At 36.0% G+C, this 17,516-nt stretch overlaps 1 protein-coding gene across 1 annotated transcript in view; it reads right to left on the bottom strand.

Moving 5' to 3' along the window:
• SAMTOR (S-adenosylmethionine sensor upstream of mTORC1) overlaps positions 1 to 17,516 on the bottom strand; it is a gene marked incomplete at its 5' end in the record, with an annotated part of 35,867 nt that continues 18,351 nt past the window's right edge. Inside the window, 3 exons of the mRNA XM_080344296.1 lie at positions 1 to 3,170; positions 7,949 to 8,063; positions 14,755 to 14,928. Of these exons, the coding sequence (XP_080200422.1) occupies positions 2,541 to 3,170; positions 7,949 to 8,063; positions 14,755 to 14,928 (919 nt within the window). The 3' untranslated portion in view covers positions 1 to 2,540. The remainder of the gene's footprint in view (positions 3,171 to 7,948; positions 8,064 to 14,754; positions 14,929 to 17,516) is intronic.

The following is a 17,516-nucleotide window of genomic DNA, read 5'->3' as shown; positions in this document are numbered from 1 at the left end:
ACACATTTTTTTCCACTTTCTCTCCAGCACCTTAAGAATGAGAGATCTCTTGCACAGTCATAATTTTCAAATACAACCTAGAAACATTCTTCTCGCATCAAAACCAAATATCCAACAACTCCTGATATCACCACTTTATTGTTCAGGGAGGTATAAGTATTTCTGTAAATCCCACTTTCGTCCTCCACAACAGTCTACTGTCCCTTGTAAAAAACAAAAAAACCACAAACAACAACAACAAAAAAACCCCTCAAACACAAACACTTCAGGTATTTAGAAAGAGCAGCAAGAAAACCAAGCTGTTATGAATCTTGGGTCCCTAAACCACAAATATAATGGTGTCACCAACCTGCCAAAGAGGCTTAAGTTTTAAGTGTTAATACTTTTAACTATTCTGGGGAGATAAATTTTGGTCTGAATTGATTTTTTTGTATGAATCACAAATCAATTTACATTAACCAATGCCAACATATGTTGGCTACCACATAACTTTTTTTTAAAAAAGGAATATAAGTTAAAATGTTCGGTACACTTTGAAGTATGCACAGATTAAGTTTCCATAAACAGCTGAATTTATAGCACCAATATTTTACCTTTAACTTGAGCACTGCTGCAGTCAGTGGTTAACTGGGAAGAAGAAAGGCTTTGACTGACAAATATTTTAGTGAAAGTAAAGCAGTAAAAGCATTAGATGCAAATATTGACCTACAGATTTTTTTTTTAAAACACATCAGAATATAATTTGTTTGTATATAGCCATATCATTCAGATTGATTAACAAATTTGAATTGAATATTAGGGTAAGCTTTACATTTGAGAGACACAAAAAGCTTATGTTAAAAAATAAAATATGGCAGTCCAGATCATGTTTGAGTGTAAGCAGGACCAATGCGGGATGACTCTGTAGGAAACAATATGAAAGAAAAAACAAAAACAGGCAGGTCAAACTCTGACACAGTGCAAAGCTTCAATGGAAGGAGTAAGTTTCATTTTTGTAGCAACTGCTGTAAAATCCATGCTACAACTTCAGTTTATCTGGTAGCTTCTGTATTATAAATACAACATGGTAGGTTAATATGGTGTAAGCTAGATTTCATCATAACCATCTGCAAAACTATCTATTAGTATTTTTCTACCACGTTGCTGAAGTCAGTCTTCAAACCATGATGTGGCACCTCATTCAAATAATTTATTATTAGGCACTTACATATAGATTTAACAGCCTAACATTCACATCTGAAAATTATGGCCATTATTTTTAAATGGAAGGAAATCTAAGCGAAACTAATGCTGAATCCTCTATTTTTTACCACTGAACAGAATTGGTTCTTTCCGGCAAAAACTCACAAATGTATTACACAAGTTAAAAAACTTAAAGAGATACAAAACACTTCTGTTCCATCTCCTTACAGTGCAGACCAGCTTTCAGACAGCTGTGGAGTTTTTATTTAACTAGAAAATGTTTGGGTCCAAATAAGCAAACAAATAGTGTAAGTTGGCTTCACTTGTGAGGTGTGAATACACAGCTTTGTGCAAATATGTGTACCCTTGAAAAACTTTTTACAAAATTGGTCTGTAGTGACCGTATAACTTGGGAGGTCTACAAGTAAGGACAATTAAAGAAAAAGTTGTTTGTTTTTAAAAGGCATAAATAATTTACTTTAAAACATGACAAAACCCACCCTGTCCCCCAAAAAAACACAGTTTGGAGAAAATACAGACAACCACCATTGGGAAAATACTGATATCTGTTAGTGCTTTTACACTTGTAAAACGGCAAAACTATGTTCCAATTTTGAAGTGAAACATAACTGCCTAGACGTACCCATCCTCCTCTGAGCGGGGAGATAACCTCCTTAGAAATCTCAAGTCTAACTACTACTTATACATACTGTGTAATTTCATTGCATAACTATGGATGAAAATATTCCAGTGTTTTGGTGTTATTTTGATTTGATGTTATCTCAATAGGACTGCAATGAACATAAAATCAAATGTGCAAGCATTATAGTTCCTCCAGCCCAAGCTTAACCAGAGTGAAACAAATTTTGGAAGAAAAAGTTTTGTTCCATAATTAAGAAGGGACATGTGTAACCAAGTGTCTTAACCTATCTGCACATTTAATTAAAGTGCAAATTATTTCTTCCTACATATACTTCTCAGAATCCCACCAACTCCAGTGCCTTAAGCTCAACCACATTGAGTTAAAATATTGAAACAACATTTAGCAAATTAAATAGAATTCACACTTCACAGCACTAAAGAAAAGAATGGTACCTTTCTGGAAAAAAAATTAGTGATACGAATCTAAAGAAAGTAACAGCAATTTATGCTATGACATGAGTCATTTGCATAAAACTTGTATTTCTTCACTTTCATACAAGAATAAATTTTAAAATTCAAAAGTAGAAAAAAATAGCAAACTCTGTAAACCTTTGCATTTTCTCTATGCAAACCATTTTTGTGTGTTGAGCTCATGTTAGTATAGCAAAATTAGTGTAAGCAAGAGGTTTGACTGAAAGGGCGCTTCAATAACTACATTAACTTAGAAGCAATATAGGATCTTCTAGCTCATAGAAAGGAATTGAACTAGACTGGCTTTCTCCAGAGTCCGAGTCATAAGGAGCATCAGGTAGCTCCATAAAACCGTAAGCGAGCTGTTCATCTTCTGTATCTGACCGAACGTAGCAGGAAGTGTTGGAATACTCCTCATCCTCTATACTGTTGAAATCCTGTGGGATATACAACATTCCTGGGTAGTTCCTGCTAACTAAGTCACTTGTTGTTTGCAGGGACGTTTTCCTAAATGCCATCAGGTGCATGTGAGAAAATTTGGAATACTTGAAGCGTTTAAAACCCAAGGACTCTATGGCAATTTTCCAGCTCTTCATCATCATAGCCCGGCGATTCTGATGAGATGAATCAGGAGTTATTACAAGCAATAAGCCATTTAATGCGAGAAGTTCGTGTGCCTTCTTGCAGCATATCCATCGTTGATAAGGTGATGGAAAGTAAGAAAGGAGGAGTGAGAAAACAACAACGTGGAACAGTTCTCCAGGCAGAGAATCAATAGGATTTTTGAGTTGCTTAAGAAAGGCATCTATAGCATCTTGTGCCAGTTGGAGAGGTTGCTGGATCTGAAGATTTAAGAAGTCACATTTGTATACGCTCTGGTGGAATAAGAAAAACAGAAAATCAAACAAACATCAAGGTTAAAGAGCAAATACAATCCAAATCCATAGAAAAAAAAATCAATGACAGCCTCTCAATTCCCTTGAGGAAATGTCAAGCCAGTTGAACATTCCTCTTGCTATTAAATCAAGCAATCCAAAATAACAATAACACATATTGCTATAATAGCTTTCACAGTTGCAAAGCAAAATTTTAGATGTGCAGTAATTTACTAGAGATTGATAGTCTAGAACTGTTAATTTTATTTTTTTTTTTAAAGGAAATTAGGCCAAGTAGAACAAAGTATCAAATCAACTATCTCACAATGATTTAAGAAGAACACATATAAGCCTACATTGCTATTGTTTCTCCAGATGCTGGAAACCTTTTATAGGTTTTTAAAAACCTGAAATTAGTAATTAGAAACTAAATTTGATACCTCAGTATTTCCACTAGTTCTTCAAAAAGAATCCAAGAAACTTAGCTTGGTAACTTGAGAAAAAAAGTGTAATTCTTTACTGGTACAGAAACAAAGCAGCTATGTCAAGGCAATATGCCTTAGAAAATTACCATACACTAACTGTTTTGCAGGAGGGGTGCAGGTCCATGCTTTAAGCTTGTTGTAGATGTGAAATGTAGTGGTACACATGTGGGCAATTATCAAAATAATGTAAGGCCTATAAATTAATCTGTTGATCATTTGTGCACTCAAGCTGTCAAAGACGGGAAATGACACCACAATACAACATACAGAATAACAAATTCTTAACATCCTTAATCACTGAGCCTTCAAAAAATAAGAATAATAGCATGCTACTCACTACATTTAATTTTTGACACTTTATCAAAACCTAGGACTGACTTCTTTCATTAAAAAAAGGTATTGAGATACAAGGTTTTGACATGACAGCAACAAAAATTGTTACTAATGCCTAGAGAATGTGCAGTGAATGACAGACACTCTAAACAGGAAAGTGAACATGAAAGCAGACACAAAGTGTTCTGCAGAACACACCTGAAACATGGAGTCAGATCTCCTGCATTGTCATACCATGAAAATACTTGTAGTGTGTTTTATGAAACAAGATTCAACAAAGATCACTAAGAACACTATTGTAAAGGTATTCATAAAACAACTGATATGCACAATTGTTTCCAAGTAGAAAAGAATGTAATTTCTGTTTATTTTAAAATCACATTCTCTTCTGAGGGTATGCAGTAAATTAGAAAAAGCATTCAATGTTAAAAAACCCCTGTGATTCATTTTTTTCAGTAGCTTTAATCTTAGCCTCCAACATACAAAAATTAAGAAAGAGACTTGCATTACGTGTCTATAATAAAAATAATTTAATTGCAACGATTAAACCTGCAGGGCTATTTTCTGCTTCCTTGTAATACAAACCAGGAAATTAACAGTAGTAATTGCATGATATCGTCTAGTAAGTTTTTAAAGAAAGAAGTGCTTTGAAGAACAATTATTCAGAATAACATGCTAACTTAGAAGCAAGACTCAGAAGTTATGCATATACAATTGAAGAAACTATTCAGACTGCAAGTATTTGCAAGTGGGAAAATACTCATAAAACAGTTATGTAGAAATAATGTTAAAGACAATTTCAGAACTAAAGTCGAATGTTTCAAGTGGAATCTGAACTCTGCAGGCAGTTTTAGGACAAAACTGGAGACTGCCACTAAACTGTAGATATACAAGTCTTGAACTGATCTTACAGTCCTCCTAGACACTGAAACAGCACTCACATCTCTGTGCATCCACTGACATTTAAGAACACAATCCTACTTGTATATTCTAATTTTTAATTCCAGTACCCATACAGCCTCTTTTTTTGTCTCAGACTCTATTTACTCGAATACAACATCTGCTGATATTCAGCATGTTTCATAGCAGTATGAAACTGTATTTGGATTTTCCAAAGTGGAGATTCTTCTTTCATCCCAATTTTTGCCCCCCCCTTTTTTTTTTAATGTAGACAAATTAAACTTATCTAAGAAAATAACCATTGCTAATTGTACCCTGGAATATCTGTTATAAGTAGAACATCTGAAGGAACAGCCAACAAAACACTGGGTCAAGAAACCTGCTCTGCTTATCCCAGTCTCAGTTTCTCTTGTCCTAGTTGCTAATAGTGCATGTTTCCATCTGCGTACCTTATACCAACACACTGAAAATGAGTGAAGAATGCCCATCTAAAGAGAATACTAATCTTTGTGCAGTTCCCCTACCCTGTAAAACACAAAACCTTTCAAAGGAAATATATTTCTATAATAATATCTCTACTGTTTATATTCTGTGTATATCAAACAGGGATTCTAATCATTTTCAGGACATTATTTTTTTTATTATATAATTAACATTTCAGTTCCTCTCCTAATTTTTCTACAATTACATCCTTCTTATTCCTCAAATTAGATGAAGCATTTTACTCAGCTAATTAATCTATATCTAAAGCATTTCTATATGCAGAATATGGATTAATCTATTTTTATTAAAGAAGAAATTATTTAACCCTCTATACAACATTATTGAAGAAACCAACTTCCTAAGAAGCCCTATGCTTCAATGTGTTTCAGTAAGTATTTTGGTATCTTACATGAAAGATCTGCTAAATCAGAAGATTTTACCAGTTCATCTATTTTCAAGTTATCAGATGCACTTTTCAGGCCAGAAGATGACATTCACTACCCTAAGAACCCTCTGGCTGTTATTCTGAAATCTTAAATCAGCCCAGGCCAACTGCTCGCCTAAAGATTAAATTTAGTCAGGAGGTTATGGTGCTGATACCGCTCAAAGTAGAGTAATCTTGAATACCTCAGGGCTTATTAATTCTGGTTTTGGAGGTGGGCCTAAGCTTATTCTAGCAGATGTGTTTGAGTGCACAAACCGTATGTCATGTCACCCTAAGAGCATTTGCTAGCAGGGTTTCAAGGTGCCCTGAACACACCAAGGTATCCAAGAGGGTGGAAGTATGAGAAGCTGGTGAGCCCGAGACACACCTCACAGTAACTACATTGGTCTGTACTGTAGCATGCTGGGGAGTTCCCATCATGAAGCCAAGGTACTAAGAATGTCAGGTGACAAGAAATCAATTATCTTATTGTTCCCTTGTACTGGGAGAGAGCCTGAAAAACTGGTTAGCACACAGAAATTGCAGCTACCTGACTGCCCCCTCTCCTGTTGTCTGTCCTGGATTACTCATATTTCTCCATTACATCCATACAAGTAACCTTTCTGTGACTCTTCCAATAATGGTTTTTGTCACTGTACATTTAAATTGATTTTCATGAGAACAAAAGTAGTTTTCTTATGAAAACAGCACGATAGACTAGATACCAAAAATATTAACTATGTATACTCAAAAATTAATGGTTAGATTCAGCTTGTGTAATTTCAGGTGCCTGGGCTCCCATTAGTCACTGGAGAGGCAGCCAGTACAGTCCACAGAGTCAGAACAGAATTCACCTCAGCGTGGAACAGCAGGTGTTAAGGTTTCACTGACTGTTTTTAATAGATCCCCACTGACTGTAACTGGAACTTAGAACCCGTGATCTATGTATCTTAGCTGGAAATTTACTTGCCAGATATTACAGCCATAGGCTGCCACTTCGCTGGTATGTGTCTCCTTTACATCCCATGTCATGCCCAACAACCCTGCACAGGTGTCCTACAGCCTCCTAAGTGTTGGAAGGCAATCATGTTTGGACAGCTGATACCTTCAAATCAGGCAAGATGGAGTCCACTCAAAGTTTCTTTGTGTTTTAGATGAAAACAACACTGAATTGCTTTAGAAAGCAATTTGTCAGACTCAGATTATTTTTTTCCCCTCTCAAGAAGGTATTTCATGATCTCTAAGCACATACATGAAAGTAGAAATTAGGTGTTAGTGGACTCAAGCTGGTAACCACAGCAAAATAACATGCATTTAGCATGTAAACCACACTGTGGCAAATAAGAGAGCATTACTTTCAAGTTAACTGTATTATTGTACTCGTACGCTTCCTCTCATCTCTCCACTTCTACAGAGGGTTATCTTAGGCCACTGATTTTAATAGAGCCTAATTTTAAACTGTAAGTGGTCAAGATGTGTATGGTCAAAGGTTTTTCTGTTTTCTGTCAGAAACATATTCCTTTCTGTATCTTTTAATTTTCATTCCACTTCGTCATTTTGCTTGGTTTGTAAAGGCTATTAGGACTGTCAAAAGTTGGGTCAAGAGCAAGAGACAGAAAGAACATATGATTGCAGCAGAATTAATGCATTTGGGAACCTTACTACTCAGAGAAAATGAAGTAATTTACCCAAAAAGTGCTCATAAATTTGTCCGCAGGATTGTGGAAGTTCAGTAATATTTCTAGTAATAAACAGAAAAGCCCCCTTACAGTGCACTTCTGCTTACTAAAACTCCCCAGAAAAACTCACCAAGTACAGTCACTGGTCATTTCCTTGTGTCAACAAATGCAAATTCTGAGAGGTTCATGCTTAAGTGTAAGCCTACTCAGTTTTTATTTATGCCTTTTAAAGATAAAAGGACTCATCTGAAATGCCATTAAAAGATGGTTACTTAAATTTTCCAATTTAAGATTCCAATTTTAAGATTCACAACTGGTAAAGGATATAGTAGGAGGGCCACAGCTCTTATTAAAGCACAGATACTTGGGATACATACTTAAACATTAAACATACTATTTTTTTTAACAGTCATTTGAAGCATTCTAAAATATCCAAGAATCAAATTTATATTAAATTCAGCAGACATTACATACCTCAACAGCTGGAACAATATCTATGCCAACTGTCAGAAATTCTTCAAACTTCAGAAACGGATTAAAGCAGCTACCAACATCAAGTAATCTGATCTTCCCCAAGGAGTGGAGCAATCTGAGAAACAGCAAGAATTCAGTTTTATCAAATGTTATTTTTGAAGCTATATATTCTGAATTACAATTTCAGATAACTCATGCAAAAAACACCACAGGAGTGACTAACAGAAGTGAATGCCTGATTTTAATTGCTGAGATACCCAAAGAACCAAGCTCCGTCAATGAAGCAGATGGTCTTCAAGCAGAAGAATTATGTTCTACTATTAACTTGTGTACTTGTAGTAAGAAACTAAAATGGCCGCTTGTGTGTTCGCTAGACAGGCTTCCTCTATTGCTTTGTGTTTCCTACTTTCCTTTTTGTGGTGTTGAAGTCACACAAGTCAGAGTTAAAATTTCAGGAGTTTAAAAGAGAAATTGGCAACACTATGATCTATCTACTTGTAAGTCTCATTTTAAAGAGCGTCTGAAGTGCCATAATTGGTTTAATAAAGACAAGAGAACACCTAATGGTCTTCCAAGGTAAACAAACAAACCTAAAAATAAAATAATTTAGTTATTCCCTACAAAAATTTTAAAATTAGCTAACATAATGCAAATAAAATATATTTCTTGAAAATGGATGACTGCTGGAGGTTCACTCCAATTTTATTTTCAATGAATGCTGTGAAAGAGTTACATCAGTCCAGGCACAAACTTAAAAATTAGCTCCTCAGGTTGTAAGGAAGTTACTCTAAGCATCTAAATGAACAGAAGTATTCCCTCAAAACTACTTGGGAAAACAGAACAAAAGACAAAAAACCAAACTCCATGCCATGCAATTAGTTTTCTTTTAGAATATCCAAAAGCAATACTCAAAATACTCAAAAATAGCCATCTGGTTTAGGAAAGAGTCTTAATAAGAGTACTTCTGAAGCACTCAAAAATGAAGATCTATCTCATAAGAATTCTGGAGAACATTTTAGTGAGCCAAAAATCTATCTCCTTATCTGCCACTGTGTGATGACCCTACTGTTCAAGGTGAAATTACAGATAAGAAGGCCAGTGGTTGTCATGCTAAATACTTAACTATGCTACTGAACTATAAAAGCTGAATGATAAAAAAAGGGGGGTGATTAACTTTAGAAATCACAATTTACTGCTTGGACTGATACAAAAGGGTTGACAGATTGCTGAGGACAGTTAAATATTTTAGTTCCAGAATGCTGCAGAGATGGACATGCACCCTTCCAAAATGTCACTGAAAATGAAAAAACCTCACACTGAATAACTGGCCCATCACCTTTTCAACCACAGTCCAAAACCTCCTGGGGTAAAACAAAACAACTTTGCAGGAGTGGGAAATCAGAAAGAAAATAGCAGACTAAAGAAAGAACAAGAAGACATTCTTGTACTGTCTGGTGGAAGTTCCCTTTATAGCACAGCAGAAGGCTGGCAGATGAGATTCGCCTTTTCTTGGGAAGCTCTGACATCATCTGTGACCAACTGCCAAACCAGTCTGAAATGCCTTTATGAAGACCAATGTATAATTGTTCTTTTAAGTTAAATATATAGTTTTTAAAAAAAGATAAGATAAAAAGATGCCTGACAACCTTTGAGGATAGTGACTGCTGCCTTGCCTCTGAAAGCATTGTTATCTTCCAAAGGATAGTCTCCTTGACCAATGGCTAGAGGAACATTTGTGGTCTTCAAGTTTGCAACCATGGGCATTTTCTTCATGACTAAGGTAGTTACCAGTATACATAATGCAGCACCAGATAAGACAAGCCACCTGTAGGAAGTACTAGCAGTCAGCTATCATGTCATCATTTAAAGGTTTTGCCTCATCCTGGCACTTAGTTTGTCTAACCTGATATGCTGCCCCTCTTAAAATAATTAAAATTTGAATGTTGCACTCAATTGTCGCTAATATCAAGAACTTGGCTGTTGAATAGATCCTACAACCAAAGTCACAGTTCTTTAGTTTTTTATTTTCCTTGCCGTCTGAATTTGGAGGCCACTGCTGTTTTTTCTTTCTTCGTAATTGCAACAAACCAGTAAATGCTGGAGTGAAACCATTCTGTTTAAGTACACTAGTACAGACTTTACATCCAGCTGTTCTTTAAAGCACAACTTTATGAGTGCATCCACATATCAAAAAAACCAAACAAACCAAAACAAAACCCCCAAAAACTCAACCAACCAGCCCCCCCCCACCCAAAAAAAACCAAAAACCAAACCAAACCAAACCAAACTCTAAAACCCCCCACAGAACAAAACCAAACCAAACCACAAAAAACCCAGCAGTTGACAATAATGCCTTAGACCGCTAGCACCCAAGAGTTTGAGCTCTTTCTACTGGATCTTTGAAAGGACTGTGTCTCAAAATTTCCAGCAAGATTTTTACAATATTAGAATACCCAGAATCCATTAATAGAGGCAAACAAACACAAACTCACAGCTTTCACAGGGCATTCACAGCGGAGAGAATGATAAATTTTCAGTGAGCAAATGTTGCTTTTTGCTTCAAGTTTCTGTAGCCAACTCAAATTAGCATTTCCAAAATATTATTTGTCATCTCTCTGAGAAAGATTCAGCCCCAGAGAGACAACTGCAAAAACTTTCAGGAACAGACCTGCAGGGCTATGGAGTCAAACAAAACCAGACACAACATAGCAACAACAAAGCAGTATTGAATATTGCAGAAAAAAAAATAAGCAGAAATAAAGAGATCTGGGCTCTCTGTGTTCCTCCTAAACTCCCAGCGTTCTACCAAGGAGAGGATGTTGGAGAAGCAAGAAAAGATTTCTTGTTGCATTTGGCAGAATAATGCCAAGTTTAAGGATTTTGCTTCTACACAAAATGGAAGATATCCAGGGGATACTTCTGTCAGCATCACCACGAGAAATAATGCAACAATTTTAGTGAAAACTGCACACATCACCAGGCTACCCTGTGAGTCAGTTAGCACTGAGTGAGATTTCAGAATGATGATGATAGCAACAATTTTTTCCCAGCTTGGATGCCAATCTCAATGTAAACTGTACATAGGAATTTGAATATTGCAGAAGGACCATTGACATCCTGGTGGCCACAAACCACAAACAAGTCAGGTAGTGTCTTTTTCCACATAAGGCTTGTATGAAATTTCTCAGACCAGCATTTCTCCTTGTCTAGCAAATGGAGACACTAAGGGCAGATTCTTTCTTATTTGAATACAATAATGTATATACACTTGCGTTCTACATAAGAGTCCAATGGTAACAGCAAAAGAAGAGAAGACACATGAGACCGCAGAAAACACAAGAGGGAATGTGACTCTATAGTGCAGAGAAAACTTCCCATAACGAAGAGTAACAGCCTCTAGAGATCTTAACGTCTTCCATTTTAAGTGTTCGATGGAATACTTGTACAGATTAAAATTAAGCAGCACAACCCAGAACTCTCTAATCTCCAGAAGAACCCGCTTCACCTACAGCAGAGTGAAAAAAGTCACTGTGATTTATTCTGTCTTCATCTCTTACAAAACCTGCACTCTTGGCTGCAGCGTTTTTGATTGGGTTAAATGGGACACAACTTCAGACTACTACAGTGTTGGGGCACACTTCTGGAAAGCTAGAACTCTGGATTCCAAGCTGAGCAAAAGCTAGAGACTCCTTTCTACACTGATGGACATCTAAGGCATTCAGTTCAGGGCAAATTCACTCTGATAGGTGTGTCACATCCAAGGAGCCTTGTAGTCCAAGTTCAATGCAAATGTACTCTGAAACCTTAGAAGTAGCAGAGATTCAGATGTTCACTTGTGTCTCGATTTTCTGTTGCTTGTCAGGTTTCGCTGCCTCTCAGAACACAGGCACAATGGATCGCATAGCAGCAATCCTCAGGCTGCCAGTTACTAGGAGGAACACCATCCTAGTCAAGTGCTTGAAATAATTTGGAAGCATTTTAGATTTGGTCACTGAACATATATACAGGGCACAGACCACCAATTCAGATACCTACTTTTTCAGCACTGTGACTCAAGTTCAGAATGTAACTGTAATCCAGGTGACAGCCACTGATTCAGTGACTTTGTTAGAAGTCCCCCTTTCAGCCCCCACTGTTTCTTGGTGATTTTTAGTCAAGACAAAATTAAAAGCAATGAAAGTACTACGCCAATGCAGGTAATTTCCAAACACATATTGAATTCACTATTCTCCAATGCATCAGTGTACAGGTAGGAAAACAAAATATGAAGTTAAATATCAGGAACTGGTAAAGTGTACATAACCTAGGAAATCAGTGCATTTTAAATATATCCCACACTTGTTTATTTCAGGAGCTTTATTAGATGGACTACAGCTCTTGATTATTAGCCTCCTTAAAAATGCACCTATTATTCAACTAGGTGCTGTACAGGTAAGTGATATTTTCTCTTGGAAGTACATAGAGTAGCTATATGACTGTAAGGAAAGTCACTTTACCTCTGAAATTAATCACTTCAAGCGCTGATCTACTAGTTTACAGTTTTCAATTACTCTATCAAGGATGCAAGGGCAAAAAATTGAGAAGCCTTATACTGCTGTCAGAAAAACAGAACAAAGCTATACATCTGTTTCTGACTGGGAACACTGGTATGCCTCAAATCTTATATAACATCCACACATAAAGATACCCAATGGGAACGTCTAGCTTGCTGAAACACAAATGAAAGAATGAATACCAGGTTGTACCTTAAGAGATAGTCAAACCATCACCAAGAAGAATCTATACCAAAAAGGTTATGATTTTTACCATTAAGGATAAAAAGTAAGAGTCTTTAATTTGATGGAAAAAGATAAACAATAGTCAAAAAGAGAACAAAGCAGGGACCGATTTATTGAAGGGAGGAGCTGTTAAACAGCAGATAACAGCTGCTTTTATCTTGCAAGACCGAGCCACTTTGATGCCCACCTTCACAAGGAGCAGTTGTAATGTTAGGGACATAAGAACTCATTCTGGGATGGAAGGAAGTGAGGTGAACAGTGTTACATTTCACCAAGATGAAAGCAAAAAGGCATTATTCACACTAGTTATTTCTGTGAGGCTTACCAATTTTAATCTGGCAAAGCGGTGAGCAACATGAGGAACTAGAAATGGGTTCAAAGTAGCTGAGTGACTTTCTGAATTGCAGTAAATTTGCACTTCTGGTTCCTATGATGTTTCCTACCATCACCTTTAAGTGCTGGCTGAGTGCTTCCTACTTCTCTCCATATCTCCCAGCATCTTTTTCACTACCTGTGCAACCTTTTATTCCTGAGCTAGCTTTCCTTCTTACTAAGAAAAGTACAGTATCTCTACAATGGCTTGCCAGTAAAGGTAAGCTCAGAAAGATCTCCTACATAATCAACTTTAAGTAGTGTGTGATCATGAAACCCATTGATAAAAAAAAAAAAAAAGAAAAAAACACCATGAACCAACAAATGGTTATTTATAGTAATGCTAAAATTATGTGTTAACAAATGCCAGCATTATTCAGATGATATAAAGTATTTGTATGTGAAAGTGCCTAGCTGTTCTCATCAAAAACAGGTATTCATTTTGAGGCTGACTTGGCAAAATGAGCACTAAAAAGAGGAGTTGGTAGGGCAAGTCAGCTTATGAGAAGCCACTACCTTCATTTTGGAAGCATCTGTTTTGTCATAATAGGACAACAATGGGGAAAGTGTTTTCATTTTGTATGTAACTATTCAACTATATACACATTTGAGATCTTTATGCCTTTTGCAAGTTACTTTACAAACACGAGCAACCACAAAAAATGCCAGCTCATTATGACAGACATCTGCTAATAACATTAGTAACATGCCCGTTCCTTTCCTAACTAATAATATATGTAACTTAAAGTTAGTGCTGATCACAGAAGACATGCTGTGCAATAATGAGAAAAATCTCTTCACAGAACAGAAAAAAACACTATTGCAGACAGTTGTAGGAACCGGTCTATAAAGAATATGAAGCAAGTCATAAGTGTAACATTTAATGATAATATGCTTATGCATTCATTATTTCATTATACTTGCAAAATATACTGAATTTTTTCCATCGCACATGGAATAGCCACAAACACGACCCATGTTATTTAGGGAAAAAAGGAGGGTGGGACTGTAACTGAAATAAGAAAGCTACACCTGAATGCCAAAAAAAAATTTCTTACTTGAGTGAAGGTCAAAAACAAAATTAAAACTGTTGTCAGAAAAATACCTCAAGGATACTACAACTTCTGTGGAGCCAGTCATCAGAAAGCTAGGACATTTAAAATTAAGGGTTATAATTCAAAATTGCTTTTGAAGTGTATAATTGGAATCAAGAGTTTCTCTGCAATTATTTATGTAGAGAAAGGTTTAAGTACTCCGATATTTACATTTGGCACTTAGTACTTACACAAGCGACTTTTCAACAATGCTCAACAGCCATTAGATTCTCACTTAATTAACGTCTCCCTTATTTCACCTCAAGGTTTAATATAAATTGCATTGCACATCAATGACATACAAAAGTGAAATTGCTCTAACACTTAAATGAAGATGACTAAGTTGTCATTCTCAAGCAATTTTTTTTCATGGCATCCACCAAAATATACTACAATAAAAATACTTCTTGAAACATGTATATATGCTCACATGAAAATGCCCTTCCTGAATTATTAAAAAGACATCAGATTGATCTAATATGTTATAGAGAGAAAACATCCAGGTAAGTCTTATAACACATAGAAGGGGAAAAAAAAAGTCTGGAAAACAAGTAAAACTTACTCTTCTGTTATAGCTTCATGATTTGTCAAGCCAAAGTTTGGCAAGGGATCTTCAACCTTGGGAGCCTGGGGAACATTTAAAGCTGGAGTGGTCTTGGAAGCAAGAAGTGCTCTTTTTTCATCTTTTTCAAGTGCTTTTCTTTTCCCACCGTTCTGAAAATATTCTCGGCATACACTGAAAAGACAAAAAGAAAAATTCCCCAGAAAAAGAGAATGCTGTTTTTAGTTATTACTATAAATAAGACACAAGACAGATGTTTAAGAGATACAAGTACAGTCAGCTTTTAAACAGATCTGGGTTTTACACAACTTTGTTAAATCAGTTTTAGGAAACTGCAATACACCCAAAGACATAATTAAAGTTGAGCAGCGTTTCACTTCCAAAAATCAGGCCATAAATCACAGCTGAGTAAACAGATTCAAAATAGTTTTATCTGGATAAACTTTTAGAGCAAGACAACAGAAGTCTTGTGAGAACACCCCCAGACGGTAAACGTCAGCTGTCACCCAAGCACCACAGTTCTTCACTAGGGTGCAAACAGTTATTAACTAGCTCTCCATAAATGCAAAGGCCTTTGAAACATTTGTCTTGCAAGGCACCTAATGTGTGGGAAAAGAAACATAATCCAGGCTTATGGGCTAATTTACATACGCCAGTTTTTAATTTTAATTGAGTTTGCCTGGGGTGGTTTTTGTTTTTAAGTAACAGATATCTGCAGTAGCTGTACTATTGTGGAAGGCTTAGTTTGGCTTTTAATTTTTCCCATACTTAATTATTTTGCTAATAAGAACCAGAACAAAATAATCTGCTCCTACTTGAACAGAAATGTTAACCAGTTTAAAAGGAATGCATGTTATAAAAAAGTTAAATTGCACCTGCATACTTCAATGAGTAGTCAGCATTAGTGTATGAGAAGCACGAATTATGTTTAAGAATAACTGAATTTTATCCACAAAACAGAACTAGAATTGGAAACAATTTGTTGCCGTGAAATTAAAAAGCCTGACTCACCCTGTGCAAAGCAGTATTTTTAATTAGATGTGCCAGCCAAGTATCTGCACAGAAAGTTTAACAGAAATAGTACTTGTTTGAATGTTGTTTTCATAACAATCCATTTGTATGATGCTTTCTTGAAACTCACTCAATTTTCCTCTAACAAAAATGCAGAGGTTTGAAGGAAACACTCCAGAAAACATAAGGTCAAGTGTAGTTTAGTAACACCTTATACAAAGCAGGACCAAGATAACACCGTATTTCACATCACAGATTCAGGGAAGGACATGTTGGTATAATGCTCTATTTAAATAAAAAAAATTGAGACAAGGACTTTGAATATGCAGGCCTTAGGTCAGAGTTGGCAATATTATAAGCACCAAATATATCCAGCTTCTCCAGCATATAAGACATGAAGGAAAGAAGAGTCATTGGAGTTGAATTCCTTAAAGGGAAACATACGCCATCAAATAGGTACAGATAGAAGTTGCTTTACTCCAAGCTGGTAGGAAAGGACAACTTTGAATCAGTAAATGTATAATTACAGCAGCACATCATGTCCAGGTTACTAACTCTTGCTGTGAGGGGAAAAAAAAAGTTATCCTGGAGACATTTCTGTGCTGACATACTCATAGGACCTCAAGATCAAAACTGACCTGTGTCTAGCAAACTCAAAGCGCAAGCAAGTTTCACTTGCTCAAGCAGACCACTTGCATTCTTGCACTAAACATAAAAAGTCTATATTATAGACAGTAAACTTAGAGCAGGAAGACAGCTATATGAGGAAAAAGTCAGTAAATGTTATTATCAAAAAGTTACAAATCCTCAGTAACCAGAGCTGTTTTCAGACCAAAGAGCAGCTACATGGAATAAAGAAATAAAATCCACATCTTAACAGTATGGAGCAAAATCACACACAGAGGCGTGAACAGCAGTCCAGACTGCAAAACTCCCAGATATACAAACTGTGAAACCATACCAACTCCATCTATTAGAGATTGCAAGTATGGAAAGACAGCAATTATAAAATTAACAAAGTTGAAGCAGAAGGAGCCACTCATTTAACTTACCAGGGAAGAGATTAAAAATATCAGTAAACAAAAATGAATCCTAGAAAAACACCTGAATTATTGCTGGTCTGATAATAAAATTTGTATTTCACACCTGTATTATTTGTTTATAAGCATATGATCAATTTGGAACTCTTTATTTCTGTACATCATTTTGGGAAAGAAAAGAAAGAGGAAAAAAAAGGAAGAAAAGGAAGGGGAAAAAAAAGGAAGAAAAGGAAGGGGAAAAAAAAAGGAAGAAAAGGAAGGGAAAAAAAAAGGAAGAAAAGGAAGGGGAAAAAAAAAGGAAGAAAAGGAAGGGGAAAAAAAAAGGAAGAAAAGGAAGGGAAAAAAAGGAAGAAAAGGAAGGGGAAAAAAAAGGAAGAAAAGGAAGGGAAAAAAAATAAAGGAAGAAAAGGAAGGGAAAAAAAAGAAATATTTTTCCTCACCATTTATCAGCTACTTTACTACTTTGTAAGAATCTTGCAGTCTCCTTATTTTTCGAAGACTTGTTTTCTCATTATATCTCTTAAAATATCCAGAATAAATGGCGGTTTAAATAGCGTTGCACTGCCACAACCTTGGGAGAAAGTATTTTCTTCTCTCCTCAACTAGTGATGTTATCAACCTTTTCACTCACTAGAAGCTGGTATGTTGCCCAGCTTAACACCTAACAATCTGTTGCACAGGAAAACCATGTACTTGTGAAGTGTGGTATAA

Source organism: Nesoenas mayeri (genome assembly GCF_963082525.1).
Source record: "Nesoenas mayeri genome assembly, chromosome: 1".
In the NCBI taxonomy this organism is placed as follows: domain Eukaryota; kingdom Metazoa; phylum Chordata; class Aves; order Columbiformes; family Columbidae; genus Nesoenas; species Nesoenas mayeri.
Note: the sequence above shows the minus strand (reverse complement) of the source record. Positions and strands in the feature narration are given on the sequence as shown.